Here is a 19,734-nt window from a genome sequence, read left to right as displayed (position 1 = left end):
CTTCTCCCTACATGTGTGAAAGTAGGAAGTGTTATTCTACATATGGTTAGAGACAAGAGAAATAACACTCAAAATCCACCACAAATTAGTTGCTTTTGTCCAGAACAATACGAGGAAGATTTTCAAATAACTATTTGACTAAATAGTTCATAATAATACATAGTAGTAGTTTATAATAATAGTTTATAATAATAGGAGATACTGAAGACATGAAGGCACACAGACATGGAGGTAGAAGAAAGATTGATAAAGAAAGAATTCAGAGTTTAAGACGTGAGAAAGTGAATGTGCAGGCAGGTAGTCCTCAGAGAAGGAAAATCAGCTCTGAACAAATGCCATATTCACATAGTGCAGCAGCAGCGAACCTTTTCCTGGAAGCAAATGCAAGTTTCAGTCCAGACCAAGGTTCTCAGACAGACACTACTGTGGTGGCAGGTGTATCCACAGGAAATAACAGGGTTGACCAATAAAGCCCTCCAACACTGTATTTTCCCAAGGACTGTGTGATCATGTAGTGGCCACATAGGAAGAATGTGATCCCCACAGGTATTCCAAAGGCTGCACTTCAAAATCACAAGTTTATGCAGACCACAACAACCACAGTGCTAGAGATTCCACTGGAACCAGTGGGAAAACCTTTCATCAGGAGAAGAATGAAGGTCATTAATTACAAGGCAAGCTTAGAATTTGGACTAGACAAAGTTACTGCTAGCCTCAAATCACTGAAGAGCTGAGCACCTGGTCTAACCTTGTAGCTGACCCTGCTTTGAGCAGGAAGCTGTACTAGAGACCTCCTGAGGTCTCTTCCAAGCTGAACTACCCTATGATCCTAACAGTACCACTGCATGGCAGAAAATGAGCAAAACTCTGCTCTCAGCAAATATGCTTCAGTATAAATAGTTTTGTTTATTTTTGTTTTCCTACCAATTTACAGTATGCTGAAGAAGGTAAGAGACAATAAATTATACCTTTTATGTAGGCAAAGCAAATGGAAAGCTAAGTTGTTTGCATACTTCAAACATGCATTTTGCATTTTAATAGTAACTGAATATGGTGTAAGTAAAAATTAACAAAATACTTTTCAGGGACCTGATGGTATTTTGATGGTATCTGAAACACTTCACACTCAAACACAAATACTAGAAATAATGAATGCCAAAATTAGACCACACTGATCTGTATGCTTTGGAGCAAGATCAGCATCTTAAATTCAGCTTAAAGGGAGCTTCAAAAAAAGAACAGAACTCCAAGAGCCGTTCCTAAATTTTTGAATCTGACCTGGCAAAACTTCTAGTGTCTTGAAATCTCATGAGGCATCTGTCTTGACCTAAAATCTTACAGGCCTTCTGGAGACACCTGTTCACAGAAGAACTGCATTTTTAAGAGCCTGTTGTAAGAAGACAGTAGGGAACTTGCTAACCAGGGAATGTTTTCATCAGGAAGGAAAAAAAAGTATTTCTCAAAAATGTAAGTATTTTCATAGGAACACACACCACAGTTCCAAAAGCAGCTTTACCAGGTCATTCCTGATTAAAAGCAGAGAGACCCTGCCATTGCCAACAGTCTCCCAGCAAATGCTGGGAGCCTTTGCTTCCATTCAGGGAGACAGAGGTTCACAACCTGCCTAAGACAGATGAGGACTTTAATCTGCTTCCCACATACATCCCAGACATAGGCCCTAAGCATTGAACTTTTCTTGCTGGGGCAAATAAAGCCTCGCTAACCCCCAGTCTTCTCAGGAGAGAATAAAATCTTGTCATAATGTTGTCCTAGCTTGGAACTGAAACAATTTTTGAAACTGAAAAACCATTTGTAGGTGGGGAAAACCATTTCACACTCAACTCTAAAAATAGAGTTTAAGCTGCAATATGTGTCCACAGACAGTCAATGACAGAAAATCATAACTGCTAAATTTTGCCAACGCAAGCATGTGAGTCTAATTCAGAGCTTCTTGAACAGTTAACACCAGATGTTGATAAGAACAGGTCCATCTATCTTTGCATCCCATCTCCAACAATATCTTGTTGCAAAGGCATGCTTGTGGAAGAAACATACTATGCACAGACTGATCTTTCCTCAGTATAACTCCTCTACATTCAGTAATCATTTTAGAGACTTCCTGTGTTATAGAGGAAGGTAAATCCCCCAAACTGGCTGTAGCTGGGCAGAGAAAGAACATTTTTTTCGGGTTGTTTTTTGTTGGGTTTGGGGCTTTTTGTTGTTTGTGGGGGTTTTTGGGTGGGGTTTTTGGGAGAAGCAGGGGTGTGGCTTTTTGTTGGGCTTTTGGTTTAGGGTTTTTTTGGGGGGTGGGTTGTTCAGTTGTTGTTTTCTTTTCCTGTGCAGGTAGTTGGTTGGTTGTTTTTAACTGATTACACCTAGTGACATGTCTATGTCCTGACGCTTGTCAGGCTTGGTAGCACTCACAATTTCAACCTGGTTTCTGAAAATGCTGATCTTATTGCTGGCATAAATTGAAATGAGACATGCACCTCTTCACCATCAGTGAACAAATAATTCATAACCATGGAATTAAAATTTGTATAAGGAGTTTGTTGTCTTCAACACCCCCACATCACCTCCTTTGCAGACAAGGCCATCACAAGTGAACTGGATCACCCTAAGGATCAGCCAGCATTCATGCAGTGAATAGCATGAAGGGCAATTGAAGTGAGTCAATATTGATTTATTGACATAACAAAACTACAGAAACATTTATGTTAAGAGTAACATAGAGACACACACTACACACATTTATGCAAACGAACACTTTTAAATGACACTTAAACAAATGTCTTTCAGATGGAAACAACAATTATTTTCCACCAGGAGTGAGATTCAAACCCAGTGAACAAAAGATAAAAGACCTTTACCACAGAAGTGCCCCAAGCATGGATTTGTTCCCCAGAAAAAGCAGTCCGTCAGCAGGAAGGTGCTGACAACTTTGGAGTCAGTCCCAGTAAGTAAACTCTCTAAGTGGGAAAGGGAAATCCTCAATGCCTTCCACAGTCCAACACTCCATATCAATTGAATAAAAGAGAAAAAAATAACTTCCAAAATCAGTCTACGTACATTTTAGAGCCAAAACCAAACAAATTCATGAGTTAGTTATGATCCTAGATTAATATTAAACAATATTAATACAAGCCATTTCTCCCACCCTTTCCAGCCAGCAGTTTCTTCCTTTAGTTATTTGACTCATAGCTCTAAACTTTTACTTGAACTATATAAATAGCTGGTAAAAGAATTATCAACCTCGTGGATCAGCTTTTAAATAGGAACATGACACTGCCAGTGAGTTATACAACTGCTTGTGAGACAGCAGTGAACTTCTCAATATCGGATTCCTAGGATCTATTCTTGACCCTCAGAGATAAAGAGCGTGGTCTACTGGCTAGTGATAACATAGAAAATACAAAGAATTTGGCACATTTATCCTGCAGGCACTGCTGTAAGCTGAATGAAACTTGGTTCTTCTTAGGCTTCTCCATTTTACTATGTTTATAAACTAAGAACTGATATTAAGAGTAAGAAACTTTGTTCTACAGTAACAGTTACACAATACATAAATGTTCTGAAATTTCTTCATGAAAGAGAATAAAGCCAAGCATCATTTCCTGACCAGAGGCCCAGTGCATCTCTTCTCAGAGCACCTCTCATAACCAGGCACTGCTGGTGTCAGATAAGACAGTTCCCCACAAAAGATACAGCACTGGTGGATTAGTATATTAAAGTACATTTCTGTTCCAAATTTAGAATTTTGTAGCAGTAAAGCATCTTGTTCTATTTATGAACATTACAATAATGCAATTTATTATAACTCTCACATAGCATTAAGCTGAAAGATAATACATGTGAAACCTGTTACCTGAATTGTGTCGGGCAATATACCCAAGTGCCCAAGATGCAGCTTCTTTGACTCCAGGGTCAAAATCTTCCAAGCAAATCACAAGCATTTCCAATGCTCCACACTGAATTACTGACTGAGCTAGCTGTGGAGAATGTTTACCAACTGCTCTTAGCACAAAGGCAGCTGCTTTCTTGTAGAAACGCTATACAAATCAGAAAAAAAGAAAAAATAAAAGCTCTCACTAAGTAGTTCAAAGCAAAATACAGTACAGACATGCATAAATTAGACTTTTTTAGTAGTGGCAATATCTCATACAGATCCAAATCAGGACCACCAGACATCACACAAACAATGAACTTACAGTCCTTCTTTGAGACAACTTATGATCTAAAATCTGCAGTAAGTGCATAAACAAACAGAAAAAATGAGAGGCCTAAGAGGATATGGGGAAAAGATAATAATCTAGATAAGTCTGTTTGTTTAAGTCAGTAGTGAATGATAAGAGCTGCAAAAACAATAGCTCTTAACATATTTAACCAAATTACACAGGTTATGCGGGGCAAGCTTCTAAAATAATTCTACCCATCTGTGACACTTGCAAGGTTTCATAATTTCTAATGTATATACCCTCACAACATCTCTATGAGAAAACTTTGTTTACCTTTACAACCAGAAAACTGAGGCACAAAGGATTAGATCCAACAAAAGGGTTTAGGATCTGAATTCTCAAATGCCTAAATACTGCCTAAGTCCACAGCTAAGACCCTGAAAATCCATCCTACCAAACACTTAATATCAGACAGCCCTCAGTTTTGACCAGACTCCTGCATGTGCCCAGAAACAGCTCTCTTTCAACAGGACTAAGCACCTTGGCACCTCTGTCATAAGTTCAAGCAAAATCCAAGCACTTATCTCACTTCTCTCTATCTCCCTCAGTGCTGGAGCAAATATGTTTTGAGCATATAGATAACTATCTATGTGTACTATGCTGCACACATCATGGGGTTCCATGTAGTTTCTACTAAAAGCACAGTTAAAAGTCTTTTCTCCAAAAATCACATTTTGGTCTTCTCCTGCAGTTTTGTAACTATCACTGGGATGTGGAAACTGAAGATTAAAATTATTCCCATCTTAGTTTCAAAATCCAAAGCCCAGTTAAAAGCACTCTGGCCAGAAACAACCATGCTGTGAAACAGTTCGCCTACCTCTTGAAGCCACTGCACGGCAATGAGTGCAAGATTGACTGTGACACAAGTAATCTACTGCTATGCCTATGTGCTTGGAGTACACTCTCCAGCCTGGCAGTTGACAGATGACCCCTGTGGACAAGCTGTAGAGGGCTCTCTCTCTCTTTACCAGCTGGCTTTAACCTCATTCCAAGGTGCTCGATTCTCCCCAGCTCCACAAAGGGAGCCTGGGCATTTGGCAGTGCTAGATTCCTACTCACAAGGTACCCAAAAAGGTGAACAATGCAAAACCCACATCCCTTTTGGAACAAGTCCAGAGAAACAAAGAACCATGTGAGTGCTTTTGTGTTTCCTGTAAGGTTCCCAAACACCTTCAAAAGTCTCAAATCTAAAGCACTAAGGTATAATAGAAGAATATCTGCAGTGGCTCCACAGGAAGTAAAATTGACCTAGGCCCACTCCCTGGCCCTGAAGGAAGGTGACACAACATACCACATCCATCCAACTAAACTCTTCTTCTCTCAAAGCACAATGGCCTCATCTACACTACTGGAGACTGCCTCTGCCTTGTGCTATCCCCTAAACCACATCCAGGCTTTGTTGATTAGTTTGATGGTTGGCATTGGCTAAAACTTCATCAGAGAGCATGTTAACAATCTAAAGAGCCTGTCACCTTCCAGTGCTCAGACACATGCCCCAACCCTCCTTAGTTTAACAGTACTGATATAAATGCTCAATGCCAAAAATCCAGTCTTTTAAGCTAAGGCCTTCAAGCAAGTACATTAAAGATCACGTACAAGCAAAGCATTAAATTTCATTTAGGGGAAACAAAAGTTAAGGGAAATAGTAAAGATACATTAGCTAAGGATTCTACTATTTAAGGTACCATAAGTTTTGATGAACTCAGTAGTCCTATAGTTGTTTACACCAGTCTGTGTCTGCAAATATGGGTATCTTATTTCTGCTAAGTCATTATGCTCCTGGCAAAGTAAAACACATCTTTGTTTTTATTATTTAAAACACATTTATTTACAAACAAACCATATTCACAGGCACAGACACTGTAAAACTGTATTTTGCTCAGTTTAATTGACAAAACATTGATTTGAGATGTAACCCTGTAACTGTTCTCCATAAATCAATAGAATCAGTATTTATAGTGTCCTCAAAGAATCTGCTCCTTAAATGTAGATGTTGATAGACGAAGAGTGAATGTAATGAAAACAGGGGGTTTTGCCTATGGGAAGTAACAAACTGCATGCATTGCTAAACTCTGTATGAACTGGATAATGAGCTTCCTTCACTTGCCCTCAGTCACCAAGGCATAGTGGGCTTTCCATGACCTCACACTAATCTTCCTGCTGCCCCAAGTGATTCTGAATTACAGCCATCTTGATGTAAGGACAGCACAGGCAGTAACATGGAAGACATAAATCAGGGTACTCAAGCTAATTTAGTGAGGTCTTTGAGTTGTAGCAGGGGGATAGTTTCCAAAACAAAACAAGAGTATAAAGAATTTTGTTCTTCTTCACTTCAATATAAAAATAAAACAACCAAAATGGTTATAATATTGTCTAACTAAAATTTTAACTTTCTTTCCATACTATACCAGTATCTTGACATGAAGGTTTTTCTTTAGCTTTTTTTTTTTAAAGATGAATCGTATAGACAATGACCTATATGCACAGAAAAATATGCAATGAGTACTTACGTTTATGTTGTCATCAAAAGATTAAAAATGAAAACATACAGTTTGCCAAATCATATTTCAATTGAAATCCTACTTCTCCTAAATCTAATAAATCAAAACTGCAACCTAAGTATGGCTGTGGTATTAATGCACTCAGCTGTCTCCTTCCAGTTACTAGAAACCTTATTGGAAAGTATTTCTGTTAATCTAGGTTAGGAACACTAGAAAGCTGGAATATATGCAAAACCTGAAGAAAAATGGCAGGAAAGGAGAGACACCAGCAGATTTATTTGCATTGCAATTGTGACCACACTTTTTTGTGTGTTTGTTTTTGACAAACATGAAGTTGAAAGACTTTCAGAATATTTTCCTGTGTTGGTGGATTGAAATTTCTCATGCTACAAATTTCTGAAAGGCTGTGTTTGAAGATATTAAATATTTAATTACAGAAATTCCGGGGTTTACATGTATTTTACAAGTGTATCATTGACAAATCCTAGTCAATTAGCACTACAACTTTCAAATTGTTTCATTTTTTAAGAGGGACCTTTTACAAAGCATCGCTCAACATTTTAAAAACATAAGAGTGCCATGAATGTAATTCTTATAGTGCACCAAAAGGTAAGACAATATTTTAAAGTCAAGCTTATTTGAAGTCAAAGTTAGGCACACAATACACATTGATCTCCCAGGGTTCAAACACGCATGCTGTCTGTGACTCCAGTACATGTATTGCTATATTAGGATAACAGCAGATAGCTGATACAAAGGCTTCCCTTCCCCTGTGCATTAGTTAAATGTATGTGTGTGTGTACATATATATGTGCATATATATATATATGTAAATATATATAACTTAAGAAAACAATGATGCCTTACATTCTGCTCAGACAACGAACACAGGAGCTGTGGAAGAATGTCTCCCTTCACGACTGCCTCTGCCAGGGCATCGTTATAATTGGCAAGCCTCCCAAGAGCCAAAGCAGCAGTCTGTTGAATATTTGGGATGACATCCAGCAAAAGAGGTCTCAGCAAAGTCATTACACCTGAGTTATACCAAGAAGAGAAAAGCTCATTTGATAAGCAGACATTTTTCTAAACATTTGTTTTTATTCATAAAAACCTATTGAATTAGTCTTCCAGGTAATAAGAACTTGAAGGAAATCCAGGTGTTCCACTGAAATGAAGTTGGCATTTGGATAGCACTGCTGATGCATAGCAATGTTTCTGCCCATTTTTCATAGGTACAAAACACCTCTGATATAAAAAGTCATATGTAGAAATAAGCCACATTCAAACATCTATAAAATATAGATCTTAAAGTATATGCAAGAAAATAAAGTATATTCAAACATACATAAAATGCATGTGTTGAAGTATGCACAGGAAACTCCACCTGAAGGTCCTGGTGAGCTGACATTGGCATGTTGCTCATTCAGCATGCCAGCAGAACCTCTATGTTAAATTACACCAAATTGTATTTCATCTATTATAAACATTATTATTGTTATTATTAGACTGATTTATTTGGGGACCAATATCCATAATATATTACACTCCAGCTGAAAATTTTATCATGTTATTATTTATGATATGCTTTCACTATTGAGTCTACAGTGTATCCAGTTAAACATGAAAGAATATGGAAGTCCATTCTCTAATGTGGTCTTCCAATGCATACTTGAAATTATAGGTAGGGTGAGCAGCTGTGACATGCATTAGCATACAGGCTAAGAAAGTCCTTACATGGATAAAAACCTGGCCAAAAATAGGAAATGAAAGGAGTAAACTTTCCATTCTTGCAATAGGAGGGAGGAGGTCACTGTGCAGTTCTGCAGGCCTCTCTGCTGGGACATGTGCTATTCAGTATACATCTCTGATCCAGTACAGCACAAACAGTGAGGTGAGATTTTGCTGTTGACCCAAAGTTATTCAAGGTAGTATCAGTGAGGAAAACTATAAGGAACTAGAGACTGAATGACTGGATAACAAAATGGCAAATGAAATGGAACACATACAGGAAATACAATCCTAATGTCACATATGCAGTGATGAACCCCAAACAGATCACTACCGCCCAGAAGAAAGATCTTGATGTTAGAACAGGCAGTTTCACAGAGGTACCAGCTCATTGCTCAGAAGCAGAGAAGAAACTTTACCTACGGAAGTATCCAGAGTACAGGATCACTTGGAAAAGAAAAAAGGCCAAAGCAGGGACCATCACTATGCCACTGTATAAATCTATCCTATATTTAATACCCTCCCCTGGCAGTAGAACTGAAAAAGGTTCAGTGAAAGGTAATAAGGATGATCAAAGATGAACGGTCTGTATGTAGAAGCTTTTCCTACAGTTAAACTAAACTCCTTCAATAAGAATACAAATGAGATACACCCAGTTACATAAAAACCATGATTTATAAGGTCTGGGAAGTGAAAAGTTACTTGTATTATGATTCTTAAAATTGCTGTCCCTGTACCAGCCAGCTGCATGAATTAATACTTCTGAGCTTTATACCTCAGCCAGAAAGCAATGCTCTCTAAAGATGTAGAAGTGCTACAACAAAACACCAAACACTCAGAGCCATAGTCAGAAATCTCCATCTCAGTTCTTTCTACTACATTTGTTTGCTAACAAAAATAAAGATTTCACAGGGTAACTGCAGAAGAAAGTAACACTTCCTTTCTCAAGGCCTCGCATGGTTATAAGCACTGAACAAAGTATTTTGATGCGACAGTCCCACAACAGTGGCATCACTGCCTAATGGCAAGTGTCACCCAAGTGTTGAACAGGGTCACCATGACCAGGAAAACTAAGTGTCTTAGAGCAAGGAATAGCCCAAAAGGATGGAGGCTGTAACAAGTTACACCAGTAGCATACTTCTGCGTAGAAGGACACTGAAATGGAAAAGGTAAGCTGAGCAGCAGTGTAATTCTCACAGAGAACATTAGAAATAAATTGCTTCCAGCAAGAAGAAAACAGCCTAATAATCTATACATGGCTCCAAAAGGGTGTCATGGGGGTAAAATTAACCATGGAGGCCATGCTGACCACTAATGAATTTGTTCTGGGAAGGTCAATACTCCAGACAGAAGCTGCACTGCCATGAGAGGTATGACCACGCTGGATGTTCACAATTCAAAATAACACAGACCTCAGGGGGGCATGCAGTAAAAGGAGAAAAGCAAAATGAAACTGTGATTTCTAATAGCATTACAGAAACACCAAAAGTGGCTCTGTAACATGCATTAATTGAGCATGTACATGTAGAACCTATGGAAATAGGTCTGTAGTATAGCTGGCACCTGCTCGCACTTCTGTCAAAGCCACTGGGAGCTGAAAGAGGCCTCCTATGTACCAAGACAAAAGCTTGATCCTCCAGTATTGTAACGATCAATGTGAATTCATTTAGCACTTTGCAGAAATCACTACTTCAGAATGTGGTCATCATACTGACATCTTCTCACAAGCCCTTCCAAATAGCAGGTATGGTCTCATTAGCAGGTTATGCCTCATACCAAAATGCACCAAGTACTTTATATGACAAAACAAACGCGAGGTGGGGCCAACCCAACATATCACCTATAGTGAGCTATTTCCAGCAAGTTACATGAACCCTGTAGGGGAGGGCATTTTCTTGTCCTTCCCTCTAACATCAGTTGCATGGTCAATCAACTGCTGAAATTCCTAAGGAGACCTCATGCTATTCTGACTCTATTTACACTGAAGGTATTTCAGTAGAGCAGAAACAGTTAGAAGTAGTACACTTGTATTTAGTGTACAGATAATACAAAAACAAGATTATTTAATAAATAAAAAAGGGGGTGAGGAGGTAAAAAATTAGTTTTACTGCTATAAAAAAGACTGGTAGAGGTGGCTGGAGGAGAGCAATAGGAGCACTTTAGCATGCAGTGTCCTAACCCTAGAAAAGCCAACAGGCTGATGGGTGAGACATTCAACTATGATGTGGCAGACATTTGAGTTCTCGTGACAGTCTCAAACTGCAGTGACATTTAAACAGACTAGAATCACTTTACCCAGGAGGAACCCATGAGCTAGATCCAGACCACATGACAAGTTTCTGGCCTGCATGACATACCTAGACACCACAAAAATGTAAAACCACATTTAAGAAAGCTTATACACACATATGTTTTGAGTTGTCCTAAATACAAGATTTATATAATATGCATTTTCAAGATTAGCCGATACAGATTTCACTTTTAGAATAAGCTAAAAAGCCTTGAGCCTGAATACGCTTCTAAGCAGCAAGCCTCCCCATGACCAATACCATTCATTTCATGGTAGTCTAAACCATGTAGAGCTTGGTGATGACATTTAAGTGCCAACACAAAACATTCTATTGCTAATTATTTTAGCTGATGAAACTGAAGGTGAGGAAAGAGATGAAAAATGAAATGGTAGTTACTGTTTGGAGAAAAGGCACAAGATGCTAAAACAGGGTCCGAAAAAAAAAACCTAACCAGTAAATGGATGGAAAAGGTTTAGAAATAACAGAAATTGTGCAGATCCTTAAGGAGACTATATTTTCCTAAAGTGATGCTTGAATGTGAGAAAAGACAGTGAATAAATAGTGATCATGACAACAGCTTTGGAGGAACAAAAAAAACAAAAACCAAAAAAAACCCCAAAACTCAATTCCTGTTATTATACAAGCCTTATATTGACATTAAATTAGCCGAGAATTGAGAGATGTGTATAGGCCTAGATTATGCTTGTGCATTGAATATAATTAAAAGCTTCTACCGCTGCTTCCCACCTTCCCTAAAACCAGTTTCTTTCTCCGCATCGAGATGCTATCCATTATCTGACTCCTCTGCAAGACCAACTGCCTGAGCTTTCACCATTATCATAATTTTTACATCTTCAGCAAACCGAGCATTTCTTTTGTTACAGCACTTAGAAAAAATAAACAATTAATTCTGAAAGTGTGAAAACAGCTACCTAGAGACTATATGGTCTCCACTAAAACACCTATAGAAAAAACAAGATGTTCACTCTTCCTTCTGTGACTTTTGAAGATAGTACTGGAAAGGCCAGGCATGCCTGACACAGGAGGAGGCTTTCCTGTCCTGGGCCCAACCCAGCTCTTTCTCCTAGACACAGCTGGTTTTGGTGAGCTGATCTATTTGATCTTTTCCTTTCTTTTGACTATCCTGTCTGCAGCAAAGTCTATCCCCCTTTTCCAAAGTGGTCCAAGCCGCGATTCCTATTGGCATTTTGAGTTAAATTCAAATACATTTAACATTGTCTTGGAGCAGGAAAATAGGTAAGAACCTTCCAACAACTTCCATTTACTTCTGCCATTCACTTAAGTGAACAGGGCCATACAGAGCAGGGAGTAGCACTGTCTTGCTGCTGAAACCTTCAGGAGAACTCTTTGGCCTTCTAAATAAGTCTGTTGTTACAGAAGTAAGAAATTCATTAACTAATTCAAAGGCAACAACACAGAAACTAAACTACAAAATAAGGCACTTAGACCACTGGACTAGATTTGTTTTGGAACAGTTCCCACTAGCAACTCAGAAACACAGTAACAAAGAATTACTGCCAAATACCCTCTCGCATCACAGAAACTTGACTGACCTTGGGCAAGGAATGATTCCACTTTCCATCCTCAGTTTCCCACTCAGATTTATTTCAAAGAACGACACACTTTAGAAGCTGAATCACCCACTTCTGAAGTGGAGCTGCTGTGCACAGGGCTGATGTGCTTCTTTTTAGCAAGCAAGTGCTGGCTGCTTCCTATCTGGAAAAAAATCCACTCAAGGCAGTGGCAGGTTCCAACTTTTTTCATTCCAAGTTCCAGTAGCCAAACAAAGAGTCACTATTCTGGAGATAGCAATCTTCATTGGTCATTTTGATTTCTTGGGAAAAACCACCTGGAAGTCACACAGAATCACTCTATCCTCCTCTTACTCTTGCCAAACCCTTGTCAGACGTGAATAGTCACAAGTCAGAGAAACGTCACTCTACATTTGAAATTCTCTCCATGTCTGAACCTGAAGACGACCACTCCTATCCTATTTTCCTTCCTTAAAAGCAAGATTTATTTCTGCTTTAAAATGTAAATGTGGAAAAAAGTAATTTTACCAAGTGTTGTCTCTGGACACACTTATCTTGAAGATGTTGTCCTTCTAATTTACGCTTTGGATCAAATACAATGTTGTCTTTTCATTTTTGTGTGCTACCTGTTACACTAAGAACATTCACCAAGCTACCATTAGCACTCAAACATTCATCGATCACCTTGATTCTTGAGGGCTCCTGATATCAATTTCAGCTGATTTAGCAAGGAAATAAAATGGAAATTTATTCTGCCTCACCCCAACTCCTTATCTTCAGCTACCAACTACCCTTTCCTACAAGCAGCATAGCTGTGAGTTTCAAGCAGAAGACTTAAAACAAATTTCCCAGAAGAACAGTGAGAGAAAACTTTCACACTCCTTTTGACACAGCCTCTCCCCAAGATGACGAAGTATGTATGTCTCAAGTACATGCTCTGCAAGTGTGACTCACCCTGAGAAAGGACTCCTCACTGCAACAGTTCCATGCACAACACAACTACAATCATTCAAATATCAAAAGCAACATAAACACCACTTGGCAACAGAGACTCCGGGTAATCAAGTAATTCATACAGCAATTACCAGATGGGGTTGGACATAATTCAGATTCAGTTTGACAGTGGGACTGCAGACTTCTGGAAGGATAGAGGAGCAGCAAGTTGTCCCTCCTTACAAGCTGATCTGGCTGATATTTTCCCAAACACTGTTTCTGCATTAATGAAGCAGAACTAATCCTGTTCCAAGAGTACAGAGTTTCTGAAAATGCCCCTCATGAGACTAGTTAGTGGCCACCACACAATCCTTCATAGACACACCAAAACCAGTGTGGTCACAAGGAGCTGTTTCTTTTTAATGACCACTTGCTCAAATGAGACTGAAGTTCCTAACAAATTCTGGCTTTGAAATTTTACTCAGAAATCTCTTCCAAACAGGCCAGGAGGCAGAGAAGAGGAGCAATTCTGGAGCAGTTGAGCTTTCAGGTGAGTTACAGTAAAAGCCAGCCCTCCAGCTTTAGCTACTTTTACCTTTTCTTTGTCATCTCTCTGGTACTTTCCTCAATATACAGCTGCTTTCTTCCTTTCATCACGCACCACCATGTCCTTAAGCCTTGGGAAAAGCCACTCTCCTCACTTGATCTACTACAGCTCCTTTTGCCTTTCATGCTACATTGCATACTTCTCTCCCACTTCTCCCACTAAAGCTCAGCAAAGCTTTCAAATCAAAATTAAAATAATGACAAACAAATTAAAAAAAAAACCCAGCAGCATCCTTCACAAGACAGGGTGCATAAACCCATATGTTGAAAACTGGCTATATGGGGGCACTTGACTCTGTCCATTCATATCCACTTCCAAGGCCCAGGTAGAACAAAAACACAGGTGCTTTATAGGAGCAGCTTTTTCTGCAGAGCCAACTCAAAAGCCATCCTCCCTACACACCCTGTGCTCCCAGCAGGCTTTCTACAGAGCACTGTCCTACCAGAGCACATTCTCTCATATAATTTAAAATACGGAATTACATTCTGAAATCCGTTCCCAGAGTCTGATCCTGCTTACACAGGGCCAAGTGGCCAACTGTCATGTTCAAAATAGGTATGCTTATAATATGGAAGAGAGGTTGAGAAAAGCATGAGCAAAAAGACTCAGTGTAGTTGGATGAGGGAAATAAATTTGAACCGTCTTGTCTCAAAAACAACAACTCCTCAAACCACTGTGAAGATTTGGAAATAACAGCTTTTAAAACCTGTGACCTGTAGAATAGCTCTGAAGCTGGGAGACAACCAAAGCTCAAGACATCATCCTTTACCTGCATAAAACCAGACCATGAAGTAGGTAAATCTGCCATGCCACCAGGGTTTGTGGTGGAGCCCTACCCCCAGGCTATACCCTCTTGCCAACGCAGATCGTGAGGAACAGAAACAGCGGAAGATGCCCAGAGGTAAAAGAGGAGATGACAGTCCTGAAACATAGCTTGTTATGCTGGAGTATAAGGCCTTAGAAGTAGTTTCACACCAGGCAGAGAGGAAAGCAGACCTGGGCTCAGGTTTGTGAGCTGACAGAATGGGAGGATAGGTGGAACAGATTCACTGGGAAAGGGTCTTCCTTTACACTGACATTCTGGAGCTTTTCTAGAGCCCTGCCTTAAGTAGGTAAGGCAGAGGAACAGAAGTTGAAGTTATCTGTCCAAGATGATAAAGCTACCCCAGCAGCGATGAGAAACAAACACAGGTAAGATCCCATTGTGACACACAGGCTGCTAGACCCGACAGCTTCAAATTTCTTCTTCCACATTCAAGACTCAGCTTTCCCTACGACTTCCACAGTCATTACACTTAAGAATGTGATCAGCCCAAAGAAAGAGGTTAAAGAGCCAATCCTGTAACATCTTTAAGTCAAAGGCTAAGTTGCAACACTAAACTGCTTCTTACTCCCAACAGTATCCTTAAATAACTTACAAATTAAAAGCAACAATCCTATCACAAGCTCTAACGCAAAATAAATAAAAGCCTAATTCATACTATGAGAAAATACAAAAATGAACATCCAGAAGTAATTCAAGTCGTCTTCTGATACATTTGTTAATGCCGAATTGTAAATGCCTCTAAAAAAATATTAAAACAAAATGCTATTTCAAAGGAACTATTATTTACAGAGTGCTGCACTTCAAAATGCAGATGAGTAAAGGAGAATTAGACCCTCTGTGACTTCCACTCTTAGAAATCTATTGGAACCAGACAGATTTTCTCCTACATCTTCTACAAGACAGAAAGCTGACTAAATCTCAGCACAAGAAAGAGAGCTCAAGCTCATCTGACATTATAATTGAAAATAGTCTGTTTCTATGCTTGTAAATTTTGGAAGAGTGAGGGGGTGTGGAGCTCAATAATGCATTCCAGTACCAAACTTCATAAACTATAGCTGCCAAATGAATATATGTATTTTTAAAGACTATATTTAAAACCATTACTATCAAAGTAGCTTCTCCCATTAGTCAGCAGCTCTCCAGAAATGAGATTTGATAAATTAATTGTCTTTGTTCCAAATAAGTATTTACTAAACAGAAAAACTTCACGAGTTTTTGAGATTTATTTAAGTATCCATTAATTAAACATTCAAACAACAAACCCTGTGATGATTATTCGTAGTAATATTCCACCATAAAGAACAACCCAACCACAGAGTTGGAAAACACTTGCGAATGAGTTCTGACAAAGGAATTTCTCTGATCATTCCTTGCACCTCCCTGCCACCAGAAAGCTGTTGAGCTCCTAGGCACAGACCCCCCCCAGGACATTCCTCAGCAGAAAGCACCAGTGCCCCGTAAACGTGTCAAAGTCCAGGGCCAGATTCCAGTTCCCTGGTTACAACCACTTGTAAGGGGATTTCTGCTCAGTGGGAAAGGCAGCTCCAGAGCTTGATGAGAAGAGAGACACTCTGGGAAAAGGTGGGCTTCCTGTTGGCCCTCTCTGAGCTTCTTTCTAGCTTGCCAGTTCCCCCTCCTTACAGGTCATACATAGGAGTCTCCACAATAATGGCACCTCAAAGTTTCTCGACAGCCAAGCCAGCATAAGAAACTCCCACCTCTGATCGTGGCCACTTGCTCCCCTCCATGTTGCCATCTGCCATCTCCTGATTTGAAACAATACCACTGCTTGTACCTGGTTTAATACCACGGAAGCAGAGCTTACAGTGTAGTAAAGAATTGGTTTTTTAAACACATTTCCATCTTTCATGATGTTAGCATGGTGTCCAGAGGCACCTCCACAAAGCACACGGTCTCAAACTACTATTTATTTTCCTTATAAGATATTAAGTATTTATCAAAAGGACTTCAATAAATGTGACCAAACGCTTTATTCCTTGAGCACTGATCTCTCGCTGCTACCAGTCTGAATTTCAGATATTCCAGGAATATAAACTGAGGCAAGTAATACAACAGTACAGTACATTTTACGGGTTCAATTTTGTTCAAATTCAAGTCACTGTAATCTTGCCTTCTGCTTCAGCCAGAAGAAGACTAAATCCTGACAACCTTTGAGAAGACAACCAAAGAACCCTGCAAGGTGCCACTAACTCCTACAGCTGATGGAAAATGACAGCAGGCAAAGACTTTCTGCATCTTCTTAAAACAGCAATCTCCCTAAGGGATACCTAACTTTCTTTACCAGAAGAAGAAACAAGCCCCAACCCTTTTATATATGGATTTATACAGAGATACATGTATAGACAGACATACTTCTTTCTCAAATCATTGCTCCAGAGCACACTGGATCAAGACCATAAAAGGCATGCCAGCAACCTGCTAGACAGCAATGTCTTGAAGTATTTGGTTAAGTGCTCAAAAAAAGCACCATCAAATGAGGTTTTATTTGGTGGGGGATTTTAAAAGCCACTTAATAACATTTAATTAGGAGGAGGCTTTAAAATCTGTATCTAGAAAAGGTCAAAACTAACAGCCATCATTTTAGTTATATAACCATGAATTAGTTTTAAAGGCACAGGTGGGGGAAGACACTAAAATATTTGTGGGCCTCAAGCATCCAAACAAGTTGTAATAAGAAAGGCTGGAAAATGCAGATATTCCCCTCTTCTCTAACATCTGAAAAGCTAAAGCCTACAAAAAAACATCTCAATACCAGAATGAGCCAAGGATGGCAACCTACGCAAATTCACATTTCCACAATACTACCCCAGAGCCTGATCCTCGTACAGTTAAGCTTCAAACCAACACCAGCTGTGCCCAGAAGAAAGTTTCAGGCCTCTGAACTGATTTCTTCTGTACAAGCGATAAATCAGTTCTGAGGTGGAGCTACCAACCAGATTACATCACATAATTCTTTTAAGAAGAAATACAATTTAATTGAAGTTAGCTTGGCCCTTTGCTTGCTTTCTTAAAGTAAGAGATTTTCTGCATTTTTAAAAACACTGAAGCTAAGAAGCCTGCCTAAATGGGATCTCTGTCAGTAGCTAAAACCAGAACTGTTAACGGACACAGAGGGACCTCGTCTTACAAATGAGGCATAAATTATTCCTATGGCCAAGATGTCCCTTTGGTAAACAGAGCTCATTTGTATAAACTAAAGAAGGGGCATTAACTCACTAAAAAATACCAAGAGGCACAACAAGCTAATGCAAGAGGCCCGGTGTCAACATGTCACTCCTATAATCAAAGCAAATGTTTCTTTAACAAGAATTTAAGTAACAGATTTTCAATAAAACTATTTTAATAAACAGCTGTAAATACAACAACAAAAACTTGAAAGTATTTACACGATTGCGTTTCTTTTGTTTGTTTGATCCCATTGTATCTCATAAAAGACTGACAGCTTTACTAGATTTGGGAAACAAGAATTAAAAACAAAATCAAGACAAACCAAAACATAATCAATTCATGAATACCATATGGTAAAACAACTACTGATTTACAGCACTTTTTCAAACTGTCTTTCAGGTAATCAATTACTGAGCACTTCTTTTTCCTCTTTAAAGCTCAGGAACTTTGGCCAAGCAGAGTGGGTCTGCCAGATGCCAGCAGCACAACAGCTGGTAGAATTGCTCCCGCAGCTCCTGTTTCTAAAAATGCTCAATTTGGTTCACGACATCCCACGACAGCAATATAACAAAAGCGGCTTCCTTTTTCAACCGAGCAAATCTGCTGGCGAAAAACACTGAAGAATTCAGGAACAACTTACAACGCCAGTATAAAAACAGTTACTTCTAAAGCAAGCTTTCCCAGGCAAGTCAGCACTGGCTTCACCGGGAATTCCTTTCTCTATGCTTCACATAAAGCTGCATTGGAAGCACAAAAAAGTACATTAAGTGGGTTACACGGAGAAAACTTCCCTGAAATAGAAATGAGTTATGAGATCACAGCCAGAGAAATCTACCTCAGAAACACAGAACACAAACCACAGACATAACTCCACACACAAGCGGGACTAGCCGCGCTCGCAGCTGACGGAGGAGCCTAATGTAACCTCCTCACCGCGCCGCAGGGGACTCAGCAAGCCCAGCCTCGTACCGCGGAGCAGGGGGACAGCCAAGCCCTTTTGGGAACAAACCTCTGGAAAACTAAGCAGCCAGCCTGGGGGAGAAGAGGGGGAAAGAAAACCAGGGACTCGCCCCGCACAGCCCCGCCGTCCCGGGCCAGCCCCCGCCGCTCCCGCCCTTCCCCACCGTCGGGCGCTACGCAGCGGTGCCGGGACGCGGAAGCCGGCTCTCGGGTGGCGGAAAGGAAGGGGAGCGTACCTGCATTTTGGAGGGTGTCGATGTTCTGCGGCCGGGCGGCGAACTCGGCCACCGCCTGCACGAACTGCGTTCGGGCGCGCTGGTACTGCTCGAAAACTGCGGACGGCAGAGCCGGGGCACCGGATTAGCGGCCGCCCCGCCAGCCCTGGTCCAGCCCCGGCCCCGCCGCCCCGGCCTACCTTGCAGGACCTGTCTCTGGCTCATGGCGGCAGCGGCACAGCAAGCTGCGCACCCGCGCAGGCCCGCACTCTGTGTACCTGTTGTCCTGGCAACCGGGCGGAAGCCGTGCCGCGGGGGGAGAGGCGGGACCTTGGCCACGCCGCCCGTGACGTCAGCGCGCCCGCCCGCCGCGAGCAGCCCCTGACAGCGCTCCGCGGCCGCGCAGCCTTGCGGGTACCGGTAGCGTTTGCGCGACGGGCGAGGTGCAGCACCCGTGTGTGAAACATAGGGGCGTGGGTGTTCTGCAGCGAGAAGACTTCGGCCCCTGTGGCACACCCGAACGGCGGGTGCACACGCCGCGACGGACAGGGCGGCCGTGGGTGCACATGAGAACATGTGCAGGAGCCGCTGCTCCTACGAGAGCGCAGCGGCGGAAGAGACGGGCACAGGACGGGCAGCGCCCGCGGGACGGGGCTGGGGACGGGACAGGGCTGGCATCCGAGCAGGGGCTCACCC

The 19,734-nt window shown here is 40.8% G+C and overlaps 1 protein-coding gene across 1 annotated transcript in view; it reads right to left on the bottom strand.

Annotated features, from left to right (window-relative positions):
- Positions 1 to 19,298, bottom strand: part of SPAG6 (sperm associated antigen 6) — a gene marked incomplete at its 3' end in the record, with an annotated part of 36,619 nt that extends 17,321 nt beyond the window's left edge. Inside the window, exons 1-4 of the mRNA XM_080611459.1 lie at positions 19,239 to 19,298; positions 19,060 to 19,155; positions 7,604 to 7,770; positions 3,866 to 4,049 (exon numbers count right to left, since the gene is read on the bottom strand). Coding sequence (XP_080467585.1) covers positions 3,866 to 4,049; positions 7,604 to 7,770; positions 19,060 to 19,155; positions 19,239 to 19,263 — 472 coding nt within the window. The 5' untranslated portion in view covers positions 19,264 to 19,298. The remainder of the gene's footprint in view (positions 1 to 3,865; positions 4,050 to 7,603; positions 7,771 to 19,059; positions 19,156 to 19,238) is intronic.
- Between the last annotated feature and the right edge of the window lie 436 nt (positions 19,299 to 19,734).

This window comes from Psittacula echo (assembly GCF_963264785.1).
Source record: "Psittacula echo genome assembly, chromosome: 2".
NCBI lineage: Eukaryota > Metazoa > Chordata > Aves > Psittaciformes > Psittacidae > Psittacula > Psittacula echo.
This window is presented reverse-complemented; position numbering and strand designations above follow the sequence as displayed.